At 41.5% G+C, this 15,007-nt stretch overlaps 1 protein-coding gene across 1 annotated transcript in view; it reads right to left on the bottom strand.

Annotated features, from left to right (window-relative positions):
- Positions 1-198: 198 nt before the first annotated feature.
- The window catches only part of LOC122770944 (regulator of G-protein signaling 12-like), a 30,570-nt gene continuing 15,761 nt past the window's right edge, over positions 199-15,007 (bottom strand). The window contains exon 7 of the mRNA XM_044028179.1: positions 199-228. Within this exon, the coding sequence (XP_043884114.1) occupies positions 199-228 (30 nt within the window). The remainder of the gene's footprint in view (positions 229-15,007) is intronic.

Raw genomic sequence — 15,007 nt, 5'->3', positions numbered from 1 at the left:
AAAAAAGTTGAACTTTAAAGTGGGGCAGGAGCTTTGGATCTCTTTTGTGTTGCACAAACGGCGTGAGCACCACTCGGGCTTGAACGTGACCAGGAGAAGTGAGCCGACACAATAATGCCAGACATACTTTTAAGTTGAATACATTAGGAAGTGATGGGACTGAATTTACAGTGGTCAGAGGTAAAGAACGTGGTATGTCTACTCACCTCCATCGGAGACTGCGGCCGACTGCAAAAAAGCACAGAGAGACATGGATTAGGATCAATCATCACCCACATCAGACACATTCAGACAAGCTGGGACATGACATGAGGGCGAAGAGGCAGCTGTCCTGGCACGTTCTTTTGGCCACATGGAGACGGAGACTGAGTGACTGGTGTTTCTCACAGGTCCTGGCCAATTATCTCTCTCTCTCTCTCTCTCACTCACTCACACACACTTTCACATCATAACACAGGGAGGTTAGTGCATTCATTGTCTTGTGTGTGGGTGGGATCATCTGTTAACTGGCTGCGCTTGCTCTGCAAGAAAACCTCCTCCTAGGGGTGGAGATTACTGCTCTGTATGTGTGCACACATATGTGTGTGTGTGTGTGTGTGTGTCACACATTCCCTCAGGTTATTTTTCATTACACAAACACATGTTTAAATGAAACTTGGTTTGGACTTGAATCACATTTTCCTTACAAACACACACACACACACGCACATATCCCAGACATGCTGAGCTGGGATGAGATCATTCAACACAGACATCAGTAATGTAGCTAACTCTGGAACATAGTTGAAACACTCTGTGACTCAGACAGACTGAAAGGGAAAGAGTAGACAAAAGGAAGGAGACAATAAAAAGTAGAAGAAACAAACCAGAAAGAGACAAAATCAAAGACAGGGCAGTTTGTCATATGAAAGAAAGAAGAAGGATAAAGAGAAAGGAGAGTTTGGCGCAAGGTTGTCATAGTTTGAGTTAGTTTTAAAGGAATAGTTCACCGGGGGAAAGACGTAAAACTGGGTCATCTATGTAGTAGAAATGTGAAATAAATAATATTTTCAAGAAATGATGTGGCAAAACGATCGGAGGTCAGTTCACAAAACAAAGAAGGAAGACATTTCTCGACTCAGGGGAAACTGAGGGTCAGAAGCATAATTATTCAGAAATACTACCACTATTCTAGTAATACAAAGCTAAATGTACATTGGTGAATATTCCTTTAATTCGTTTTTAGAGCGACAAAATAACGAATGTTATGTTTAACTGTAGTTTATATTTTTTGTTAACTATAATAACCTTGGTTTGGTGTTTTTTTGGTTTTCCTTTACCCTGAGAATGAACGTTTTTACTGGCTGATGTTAGACCAGCTCTCTCAGTGACCTTTGATAATGACTTTATGACCACTCATCTCATTTAAGAAAGGTTTTGTATGGAAGACGACAGATGTGCTGTGATGTTGCTTTAAAAGTTGAAGTTCTATTTTAAAACACAAATAAGTAAACATGGCAATTTGGAGCAGCTGTGGATGAGTGGGAGAGGAAGTCATCTTCCAATTGAAAGGTCAGGGATTCAATCCCCGGTACCCCTCGCCATCACACCGATGTGATCTTGGGCAACATGGCGGCTGTGTCAGCTGTATGGAAGTGGGTATGACAATTTAATCAAGTTAATCACCTACTTTGATAACTGTTTTTTTTTTTCAAATAATTAAAACAAGCTTGCTGATTTTTCAGCTTCTTAAATCATTAAAACTGAATACATCTGACTTCAAAACAAAGACATAAAAGAACATTTTAATTCTGAGGTTTGGGGAATCACAGATCAGTGATTTTATGGATGGAACAAGAAATCGAGAATATAATCCATAAATGAATCGATTGTGAAAATAATCTTTAGTTGCATACGCTGAATATGCAATTTATAAATGTATGACTACAAAAACACTATTTAAATACAATTGTTAGTGAATCGACACATAAGGATCTCCTACTGTAGATGACTCAGTGTTTCTGTGAGATCATCATCATCTGTGAATGATGTTCCTGAGAGTTTGTGTAGTTTCTTCCTCATTTCGGGTTACTGAATGGCACCTGTTAGTGTTTTGGCAATCGAAATGAAGAAGAGCCAAACCAACTGGCGTCCTGATGAAAACGCCCGACAGGAAATGATACATTATGATATTACATTCAGATTAAACACTGAGCAGAAGCAGCAGCAGCAGCAGCAGCAGGGTGTTCACACGCCATTCTTTTATCCTCACAGATGTTTCGTTACTAATGGAGAGGGAAGTGCTACCGCTCATGAAAATCCTCCAAAATAATATTATTGTATAAAAAAATAAGAACCACTAACCCTAAGTTAAAATAGCTTTATTCCTGCAGGGAGAGACAACTGTGGTAATATATAACAGGGTGGAGTTTTAAGAGGGCATGTGAGTGAAAACTGCCAACAGCGATATTACTAAAAGTGAAGCCAGTGCTCGAGATAGAACCTTCTACTCTCATGAACTTAAGTTTCCTTTGCTGAAACACTTAACTGTAAAATTTATTATGTTAATTTGAAAACGGCATTTTCTGTGTCTTCATTTTCTGGTTCTCCAAATCAGAAGTAAAGTGTGTCCAAACTATCTTCTGAAACATCCAATGTCTATGTCAAAATTGAAAACCTCCCCAAACTCGGTAAACTTGTGCTTCAAATATGGGAAACCATTCAGAGTCCTGTCCCTCTTTGGATCCACATACTTTTCTCAGGTTTGTATGAACTACATACAATGCCAATATTGTCTTATTTATTTCAAAGTGGGTTACTTCAAATTTCATTAATTTCCCACAAACAACGAAAGGACAAGGTCTACATAATTATTTTAGTAAGTACTTTTTTTCTCTCCACTTTTTAAGAGGTTGGGTATAAACAACTACAACTTATTGTAGTTCTTATATTTCATGAATGCAACAATCTGCATAAAAAACATGATACATTTTATCTTTATGATAATACATACAATTTATTCAGGTGGAAAGGGAACAAAAACGGATCTTTTCATACTAAAGTTTGCAGGCCCCGAAACATGACAATGGTTTTCCATAAACACGGCATTGCTTTGCAAGGGCAGCCCATGGCCAAGAGGAAAGGACTTGTAACTGGAGGGTCACCAGTTCAAATCACCGAACAAGGGCTGGGTTGCCTCTGAGCAAAGCAACCAATCCCCAATTGCTAATAACTAATTCTAATTCTAAGAATGAAATGACCTCATCCACATGAAACCCCCTAAAAACAACTTTAGACGCTGCTGTACATATGTCAGGTGACTTGGCAATGTGGAGCGCACTCATAACGCAAGTGCACTGTGTACAAAAAAATAAATTAAGAATTAAATAAAAGCCATAAGCATCTGAACACAAGAAGAAGTCGATGATGTTGACTGTGACAGAGATGAGCACAGTCATGTGTAAAACTTTAAAGCTCCTGTGTGGAATTCTGAGTATTTACCAGACACACAGAGGAAGAAGTCTTCTGATGTTTGTTCATATGGTGCTTTGGTGAGTTACCTGCTGTAAATGTAAAACATTGGGTAAATAAGATCACCAGGGAGTCCCCAGTAGTGTGTGGAGAAAAACATTTTTTAATTTTAATTTAATCTAATAAAACCCAATAATAAACTTATTTGGTCTTATTTTGGAGTTAAAGATTGCTCACTTAGTGGGCCCCAAAATGAAATTCTGCTTAAAGGCTTGGGCCGGCCCCGGTGTTAATAATACAGATTTCATCCAGGAAACTTGGGAGCTGCGGGTTGAAGGCAACAGCAGCAGCTGCTGTTTGCACATGCAGGCACATATGCATAGTAGCTCTTCAGGGAGCACTTGATTTCACATTTGAAAGAAGAATCAAAAATCATTAAAATTAAAATACGATAGTGAAGTCCTACGAAACGTCCAGATTTACTTTCAATAGTAGGATCCACTTCAGAAACCTTTCATTGGCAATTTTTAGCCAGAGTGAGTGCAACTTTATGGAGCACATGGATTGTGCTGTGTCTTCAGTCGTGACATAAAACGAGGCACTCACACAGACATGAAAACAAAACACTGCTCCACTGAGTGAGAGGGAGAGAGTTGTGTGTGGAGCTGATATATTTAATCAACACAGTGAGAACTTGTTTGACAATGGTTTGAATGTAGCGGACATTTGTTTTTATTTAAATGCATTTTTAAACTTCTCTGTTAGTAAGTGTTTACGTGTTAACACTGTCTTTCGCATGACAGTCATGTTGATGTAAAATATAATTGAAGCAAATAAAGATGCTGTCATGTTATGGCTGAGCTTTGATGCACACACTATGTACAGTACATGTAACTAAATTGACCTCTTGACACAGCATATGTTCTGATCTGATTCATGTGCATCTAGGCCATCTCCTCACATGAGCCAGTCTGTCTGAGCCACATGGCACAGCAGGCATAATCACTGGGATCAGATATTTCAGACTGTTGCATGAAGAGGAGCGGTTGGCACCAGTTTTTGATTTGACTTTATAGCAACTGATTGTGGGTGAACCTTCTCCAAAGGTTACCTGAGTCACCTGAGCCTCACACTGATTCAAATCCCAAACATCTCCCGCGTGTTTTCTGTCTCCGGTGTCTGGTGTGTATTTCACATGTGTTACAATATGATATGTGTATTACATGGGTGTTGCTTCCAGTATGAATACATATGGCCAACATCTGTTAGAGATATGCCTTTTGTTTGTAGGCTTCATTCTTTGGTGGATACATATGCACGCGTGTGTGCTCAGCTCTGTGATCACTTCCAGGCATACTTGGTAGTGGAGAGGCTTGGCCCCTGATTGAGGCCCCACATCCCCCTCTCCTCTCTTTTTGCGCCTCTAACTTCCGTCTAGACTATTCTCCGACTCACTCCTTTAGTTTGTTCTTTTTTTCTCCTCCCCATCATCCTTTGTTTGCTACCTTTTCTCCACTTCTCCTTCTCGCTACCTCCATCCTCAAACCTTCCCTCTGTCATTCCAGTTGTTATTCCTCTTCCTCTTCCTCCTCCTCCTCCTCCTCCTCCTCTCCTGGCAGATCCAGGTCATTCCTCACAGGCCACAGGGAATGATTGGGGTTTTCCAAACTTTCCCTCAATTCCTCGCCCTGACCTCATATTCACATTCAGCGGGAAAATGTAACCGCCTTGATAATATAGAATCATAGTATCAGATACATCACGCGCAGCATGCAACAGAGTCCTGCGCCTTCAGAAACCCCCATGTGCGCTCCTTTCAGATTCCATGATTTCAAACTTAACAAGTTCTAAACAACCAGAGCAATACGGGCAATATAAACGTACGGCCACATCACAGCGTTGGCACCAATCATTCAGTACATGTATAAGATCAACATAGAAAAGTGTCACAGTGGTGTCAAAGCCTGACGGCTATGGTTTCCACATAAGTGGAGAAGTTACAAAAGAAAAAATAAGTGTTTCCAAGCAAACCCTCAGGGCGCGTAGCAAAGAATAAAGCTGCACAAAGCTGTAGCTAATGATTTCTTCTTATCAATGAACATGTCAACACACGCACGCACGTTGTTTGCCATTTGTTCAGTTTGAGATGAGGCATGAAAAGCCATTACGTGGAGGGCAGACACTTTGACAGTGACACAGAACAGCAGTTATTACAAGTGACAACTCTAATGATACAGACTGGTTGTCTTCGTTCAATTATTTGCATTTCTATTGCACTCGCACGCACACCATGAGTAGAAAGCCTGGCGGGGATGATTTTCCACCGCCGTTACTGCAGTGATACTATTTTTATACATGAGAGAAACACAATTATGATATGGATTCCTTCAGAGCAGTAATTAAATATAATACCTTACAGTTCAAGATGAATTTTTCCTTGTTCTCTGGGAGACAAACTAGACCCGCGCCCCCCCTGTAATTATCAAACTCTAAGAAGCTCTAAGAAAATGTTATGCTTAATAAATGACTCACACAACTGTTGATGGTGTGATCAACAACACAAATACACAATTGTACATGTTATTATATTAGATAATATCTTATCTACTGCCCATTTTCATTTACTGGTGTATCTTGAAGGAGATCTCGGAATGGCCAGAGAATGAATAATTTCTGTCAGGATGATTATTTTGGTGGTGTGGGAAGTGCAGTGCTCAGAGCAGTGAAAACAGTGGAAGTGTTGTGGACATTTCTACACTGAGGACACGTTACTGCAACACCCACTTTAACTAAAGATAAGAGGGCTGAATCACATGTCTGCACAATAGCCGTGGACAAAATTGGTCGGAATTAAAAAGGCCAGGTTCATTCTTCATACGCACTCAACCCTTGTTGGTATTTGTGGCTCATTATAGTTTCTGGAATTGGGGAGAAATCTGATTTGCAGCAGCAAAAATGAATTATGGACATGGACAAGCACAAAAAAAGTGTCCTATTTGATTACATGAAGTTTAAATAACCAGATTTTCTGCACATGTTTTGTCTGCAGGTCAAAACATGTTCAATTATGTACATCCTACTCCTTTCAGCTCCCTAAACACAAATTGTCACCTTGAAACCACATGCCAGCTCTGTTTACACTGAGTTTGTGTATATGTGTGTGTAGGGAGTGGTTGGTCACTGTGTGAACGGGTCCCTTGGGCTTTATTAGCCGTGACTAGTGGGAGAGGGATGGCTTACATCATCTGTTATGAAGCCTGGTGAGCGTCAGGTTCAAACTCTGCCTAAACACGGGGGCACAATTTACAGTCCATCATTCTCACTGTCATCACATTATCAATTGTTAGAGCAATGAAAGTCTTCTCGACCTCAAGTTTGCAATATATCCCCTGTAAGGTATGTGTGCTTGTATGTGTTACCTCTTAAGGACCTTTCCTGGCATAAACACTGACCTTGTCAGGACCAGTAGTCCTCATGGAGACCAAAACCTGGTCATAATGAGGCAGAAAATACTTTCTGAGGAAAAGGTTATGGTTAATGTCAGGGATAACACTTTGTTTAGGGTGTCTGTCCAAATTAGTGGACGTTAGCTGTGCAAACCTGTGTGTGTGTGTGTTGAGTTTCTGCTCTTGTGTTTTGTAGAATGTGACACAGAGCAGTCAGTAACATGTAACACATCAAGTAAAATATGTCTATCTATGGAAGAAACAGTTTGGGATAACACATGCATTCACACACACACACACACACACACACACAAAGACAACACTGTTTATACCAGATGAACCTATTCCCGGCTGCTCCATCACTGAAGCTGTAACTGCCACCTTATATAAGGAATAAGCATCCACTCTTTTATTAGCGTGTTAGTGAAAGAGACTGGAGCGGGGGGGGCATCTCTTCAGTCTGCTCAAGTGCCTGTAAGCACTGGCACGGCGACAGGAGGCCACACCTATAACTGAACAACTCACACACACACAACACGACACACGCTGTCCTTAAAAGGTGACTTAGAATTCACAACACAGATTTCCCGACTGCACGCGGGCAAACACTCTGAAACACACTCACTTTCAACCGAGGAGGAAGCTGCGTCAGTGCGTGCATGCCTGTGTGTTTACTTTTGAATATGAGGTGAATAGTGGCTGCCATTGAGAGGAGCAGTCAGACCTGCCAGGATCGGAAAACCATTAAAACCTTGCTTAGCTTTAGCATGTCTGAACGGTGAGAGGGAAGGATGAGGTGAATTAGCTGGTTAGGTAAAGGTTAGAAAAAAGATTCCAAAAGTCAGACCAGGTTCTGCAGGAGTGAGGACCAGACCCAAACCACGCATTTAATAAAGAAACATGTCAAATCCTCTGTGACCATCTCTGGAATTCTGGCATGAAGAATCAATATCGACTAAAAAAAAAGGGAATGCAGATAACGTTCACTCCTGGAACAATGGAGCCACACAGGAGAGGTGACTCAGAGGCTGAGCGACTGATGAATGTCTCTCACTTGGCTCACACCCTTAAACTCACGACTGTCAGGCAGACAGAGCTGGGAACCAGATGTAAACAGCAGTCGGATTGAAACACACGCGCACACACAAACTCTCCGCTGCATTAAATGAAGTGAAAGAGCGCTGATTCAGCTCACCGTTCCATTGCCATTACACATTGTTTTTTAAAGCTTTTGAGGTGAAACGTACAAAAAACACATGAGGGTTAAAAAGCTATTTCTGTCTTTCACCACTATTCTCAATCAGTTTTCGGTTTCTGTATCTCTTTGTCTCGACCGCCTGCTCTGGCCCCGAACACATCTGGCTTTGAGAGGAAGAGAAACAGCCTGGAGCCAACGCAAACTCCTGTTAGTCTGTCTTTCCTCCTGTCTCACGTCACCTTTAAACACACACACACACTTTGACAGTGACCACAATGTCCCGTTATTGTTAAAAACACCAGAAAGGATGAGCTGTTCATTTTTAACTTCTGACTGATTTATCTTCCCAAGATCCTCCATCCACTGTCTTCACTCTGCCACTTTCATCCATTTATTTCCTCTCTCATATGGTGTGTGAAGGACATGGATTCCCTTTATTCTTCCACACTTGATACTTCCATCCCTGCCCGTCTTTCTCACTTTTAGTGACCGAAACGGCACAGGTTTTCGCTCTTGCTGTCGCTCTCCCTTGTTATTTGTAAAACAGGGAAGTGCAAAGCCAGGGTTCTGGTTGAATTGCCGCCAACCAGGAAAATTGCTGCTGAATTTGTGTTTCCACTCGTGACACTTTGGGGTGGTGTAACAGCCAGACTCATTTGACTAATAAATCAGGGAACGCAGTTGTATTTCAGTTTGTTTCTATTGACACTAATAAACAAATAAATAAGTAAGTAACGACACAAGTAAAATGTCTCTTATGAGTGTGTGAATAAGAGAGCGTGTGTGTGTGTATACTACTCACTGTATTGAAGTTCCAGACCCGCTTGAAGGAGAGCCTCTTCCTCAGGCTCATCCTGCTCCTCTCTCACAGAGGAGGAAAGACACGGTGTGCTCACTCTACATATAGGAACTACACAAACACACACACAAACACTCAGGCTGACAGAGCTCCTTCAAAAGCTACTATCTCGGGGATGGATGAGAAAATTCATCCAGACATCTAACTTGGATGGACCCATTCCTCAGCACACACACACACATATATATATAAATTTAAGGAGGTGTGAAGTAAACCCTGACTCTTTACATACCATGTCTCTTACTACATGATACACCTCTCCCTCTTGCTCTCACACCAAAACTCCACACACTCAACTGACAGACTGGGGAGGAAGTTCCATTCTCTCTCAGACACACACACGCACGCACGCAGCCGTGTTTCCATAGTGACACTCCCCCATCGGGGCAGCAGTTACAGAGACGGGGAGGGAACACGGGTCAGCCTGCCAATCACACTGCAGCACAGCTCTCACCTCTCTGCCTCCCTCCTCCTCGTCTATGTTCAAATCACAGTTCAGCAGGATCAGGTATGAATTCAAATTCAAATCAAAGTCATAACAAGTGGTTTAGGAAATAAAATGTTTGTCGCTTAATAATTTCACAGGCAGAGGGAGAAGAGAAGAAGAGAGGAGGGAATAAAATAAGGGGAAATGTGCATCTTTATAGAGTTAGTGCATGTGGCCTGAAGACTACACTTCGATCCCCTGATTTCCTGTTTTGGAGTTAAGAGTTTCTATTAGACCTTCTCTTACGAGACAGAAAGTCTTTTTGTATCTCACCGTCTTTGACTGCGATGACTCAACTTATACTAATGTTGGAAATGTACAGCGTGTGTGTGTGTGTGTGTGTGTTCAACCTGATCCAGCACTGTGGGCTAATGTCTGTGGGCTCGTTCATAGAATAATGCATAAGCTTTAATACTTTGATACTTTGCATTATTCATGTGTGAGAGTCAGAGAACCCTCCAAGAACAGACTGAACGCTTGTGCCATATGAGTAACCAGCACTCAAACTCAGCCCAGAACACACACACACACACACATCTGTCAACACAGTGACAGAGAGAAGGGGCAGAGCGCCGACAAAAGATAAAACTGACGTTTGAGTCAGCTACAGTAAGTCCACATACAGTACAGAGAAAAGGTGGAGACCACGACAGACAAAGAGAGAAGAAAAACAACATAGGATGAAATATTTCTCATGTCTCACTCTTTGGCCTATAATTCCTGTGGTCTGGCCAGGCAGCTCAGTTTCCCTTGTGTGGGTGTGTATGTGGGTCGGTGGGTGGGTGTGTGTATCTTGGATCATAGTACTTTCTGAGACGTTCAGCATAGAAGGGAGACAAATTCTTCTGTGGATATCAGATGATAGTAGGACTACACATGGACAAAAGACACACACTTGTGTTGTTATGTTATGTTAAACAGACACCAGAGAACGCACTCACAGACACACTGACAGACAATGGCAAAACAAAACCTCCAAGTACAGCCAGAGCAGCTTCAGTGAGCCCAGTAGCAAATCTATAAAGATACAATCCATGGTATATTCAATGACAATCATTTGGTTTTAGATCTGAGACTGTAATAGTCAGATCGTGTGATTTATATCATTTCCGTACTCATTAAACCAGTCAGTGAATGTCCATGCTGTTTATACAGAAGTGTTGTCTTGCTTCTTCTAATACAACACCAGTTTGAATTGTTGTCCATTGCCATAGACTGCAACTATCACATCCCAACCATGTATTTTCTATCCTTGAGTGGCTCTTGTTACACGCTGATGTTCTAAGACAGTATTTGTGTGTGGATTAACAAAAACAACATACTTCTAAGTCATGAAGCATTACACTTTCTGTAAATGAAATTAGTGATGTGTAAAATAGCTAGACAGCATACCTGACATAAGCAGAGGCTTCACTACGTGAACACAAACTTATTATCATAACGCAGTCCTGTTCACTAAAACAAATACAACCAGGGATTACAGCGTTAGAAAACTGTCTATAACACTTCCTCACTGTAAGTTCACTTAACAGTGGCAAACTGTCCAACCTGACATTTTTTCTTTTAAAAATCATTAACACGTTGAGTAACATTTTTTTAATTTGAACATAAATAACAAATGAAGGCAACTGCTACCAATGCAAGCAGGTGCGTACGTCAGCATGTGTTCACTTCAGTAAAGAAATGCACCAGTTCACTTCTTACCTCACAATCCTTTATGCAAGGAAAAGTTTATCATGGTTTTTTTCTCCGTTTCTCATCCTCATGCCCCAAAAAACCCTGGAATCCAACAAAACTCAACACTGCCCTCTGCTGTTGGTAATGAAGTGAAACAACTCACTGAACAACGGTGCATAATGACTGCATCAGCAGGTAGACGTAAGATGACAGCAGGCATATATCAGTGAAAATAAGTTAAAAATAAAAGCACAGCTATAGAAGAGTTTGTCCTCAATACATCACCATCAGTGTGTTTGGTGTCTTGTCACAGTTCATCAAAAACACACTAATGAAACCAGTGACTATCTAATCTCTATTAAAGGTGACACGTAATGCCAATTGGTATTTGATTTAATATGACTCACATGTGTCACTGCCTTGGAACAGTGTAATTTATGGTGACTGCTGGCTCAACAGTTGGTGCATCAGTCACAGATGCAACAAAATTATGCAAAAAAAAGTGAGAAATCCTGTCATGACAAACACAGGAAAACTGTACTGCACTGGTGAAGATGACCAGCAGCCACAAGTCGACCTTTAGACCTTGTCCACTAGACTGGACCGAGACGCTTGACAGAATATGTGCTTAATAACTACTATGGACCACTGCTTCAAAGTGGAAAGTGTTCTCTCTGATTTAGAGTCAATATAATAATAAAAAACAACCCGCGACTGACTAATCATATGACACTGCTTGATTGAGCTGATGCAGTAAACTACACCCCATCTGGCACTTGATGAAGATAAAAAAAAAAAAAACACTTGTGTCTATTTTAAATCATCAGGAGTCACATCAGACTCCTGGCCACCTGAGGTGTTTCATGTACAGGAGCAGCGTTGATCCTGTGTCATCATCTGATTTCCCTCCCCAACACACTGCTCCCAGGGTATATCACGAGGAGAACGGAGATACACACACACACACACACACAAACATGCACGCCCTCACACAGCAAGAATGCACATACAGCACTACATAGAAGAGGAAATAAGTGTGCAGGTTCCCCACACTTATTTCACTTATATGAATGGGAGTTTGTGTGTTACGTGTGTGTGCGTAGGTGAGTGTGTGTGTGGGGGGGAGGTCAAAGGGCTTTCAGGCAGCTCTTTTCTCACCGCTGTGTTTAGTGAAATAATGTCTTGTGCTGTTTTCCACCACCACAAAAAAAAACCTATCACTCGTCCACTCGTGACATGAAAACATAATATGGTATGGCGGACCCCATAAACTCATTGCACAACCAGCTACATAACACTAACAAAGATAAAAAAGTGTCCTTATTTGAACTGATCTAATAACAAAAAACTAAACCACAGAATCAACAGGTTTCCCTTCAACACAGCAGCCTAATGATTGGCCTGCGCCGATCACATGATCTGTCATTCCAGAGCGAGGCCTTGTTAACAAAGTTCCAATGCGTTCAATTTAATCTATCTGAAATGAACAAGCAGTGGAAGATAATGATCCACGGCCAGGTCCAAAGGAGCACGAGAATATAGGGATGACAAGCAGTAACTAGGATCAAGTTCATAACACTTATAAAGCTTAAAGCATCACTAAAAAAATAAAAGTTTAATATGGTTTTAAATTCAGGCTGACAAAAGTTCAAGAACCTTTTTTATCTGTTCCAGCAATATTAGAATAAAATGTCTCTGACTGTGTTCTGTAGACCACATATGACAGAAACTACACTGGCTACATGCGCCACATATAGGAAGTAAAATATAGGAGTAAAACGCATGCACACATGCAGAGACATAATGTTGCACACACACACAGATTTACTCACTGAATCAGCGGTCGTCACAGAATCCACACTCAAAGTTTGCTGCTCCATGAAGAAAGAGACAAGTAATCCTCAGCACTGCATGTGAGCGCTCCCCTCAGCACACATTGTCATCAGCTATTGAATGTGAGTGTGTGCGTGTTTTGTGTGTGGTCAGAGATGAAGCAGCAAAGCTTGATGGCTTTCAAACCACTACAGAATGTCGCTGTCGATAGATTCCTATTCCCTCTCGCTCTCCCTCTCACATCCCCCTCCTCCTCCCTCTCTATCGTCTCCCTTGCCCTGCCTCTCCCCCCCGTCCTCCTTCTCTGCTTTTCTACCCACCCTCGCATAATTTCTATTCCACCCACACTGCTGTGGGTTGAGAGATGCGCGCCCACACACTCAAACACACAAACACACACACACACACACACACACAAGGCGAAAACAGAGGCATGGCTGCAGAGGGAGACCCCTCACCATTAAGGAACACACACCCACACGCAAAAATCAGCACTGGGGTGAATGTGTTGTCCTCAGTTCTCTTCTGTCATCTGCTTAGTATGCCCGAAGCATGTTGAGGGCACAGAGAGTAAACAGACAGCGAGGGGGAGTGGGGGCAAAGCTGAAGCCAAACAGCAAGCGATGGATGCAGTAAGTGGAAAGCTATATGTTTAGTTCTAGAGGATTGAGAAGTGACGGGCAGATGGGAGAAAACAGAAAATGAAAGACATAGAACGTGTACAAGTAGAAGAGTAAATTGTCGTCCTCCGGGATGATTGATACCTGTAATGATGATTAAAACACAGCTTGGAGTTAACTGCATTCCTCAACATGCTTCAACTCATCAACACCACCCTTTAATGCACATACACACACACAATCTGCCAGTCCGTCCTCTACTTGACTTGGGGGTGAGGACAGGGGGTGAAGTGTCTCACTCACATTTCATGCTGATAAATAACCATGAAAGAATTAAACAGACAGGAGGCATTCAGTGTCAACCCCACAGCAAAACACAATGTAGACTGTCAAGAAACATTTCAACAGCTCGGGAAAATGATTTGAAGAACTGTCAAAAAGGACATTCAGGTCCCCAACTTCAAGAAATAAACAATTTAAGACAAAAGTGTCCATATGACTCACTCCAGTGTACAGGTAGCATGACGCTAAAGCCTATCACAACAGTTTATGTACACTGCATTTCAACACTGATGTCAGCTGTATGTGAAAAGTGTGTCAGATGAGGATATAATACATCAATTCTTTAATTCTTTTTTTTTTTTTTTTTTAATGGGCAGTTTGCCGGTTTTACATATTAAGATCAGCCTACTAACTCTCACAAATGAGGGAATGAAGTAGAAACAAGTGGGAAAGCAATTATTTTTTAACCTTGCCACTTCACGAGACTCCTCAGCTGCTGCTGCATCAATTTGGGCAATTCATTTTTTTTGTACTGTTAATGTGTGGACTAGTAAGCAGGCAGTGACAGTAAATTAGTTGTTGAACAAAAGACTTTCAACCAATTAAACGCATATATAAAAATATAGATATTTTTCCACATGAAATACTGGGACAAATACAGGTTTTACCATTAACATTAATTGGGGCTCCACTCCAGGTTTAAGAGAGCCAGGATCATACAATTTTGTAAAAGTAGGTCACGCTTAATACTTGAGGTTTAAAAAAAAACTGTATACATGTTTCCCATATTTTCTGGATGTGTTCTAATAAGGTGAACCCCAGGCAGGACTCACACCGTCGTACTAGAGATCTCTCAGCACCTTCTTCTTCAAACTGGCCCAGACCAGCTTTCAGGCCACCTCAGAAAGTTAAACCCAATCTTTGAGTGAATGACTCCAGTGGCCAAAAACAAAGAATGGTCCAAAGTTGAGGAGGATCTAGATACCATCCTGGAGGCAACCCTTGCTGGAAAAGCAAAAACAAAAGTAGACCCCTTGTCAACCATTGACAATGCTCGAGAAAGGAGATCAAGTCATTGAAGAAGCAGTTAAAAGTAGCCAAAGCTGATGAGAAAGAAGGGATCAGTGAATTAACATCAAGTCTACAGATGTAGCT

Source organism: Solea senegalensis, linkage group LG6 (genome assembly GCF_019176455.1).
Source record: "Solea senegalensis isolate Sse05_10M linkage group LG6, IFAPA_SoseM_1, whole genome shotgun sequence".
In the NCBI taxonomy this organism is placed as follows: Eukaryota; Metazoa; Chordata; class Actinopteri; order Pleuronectiformes; family Soleidae; genus Solea; species Solea senegalensis.
Note: the sequence above shows the minus strand (reverse complement) of the source record. Positions and strands in the feature narration are given on the sequence as shown.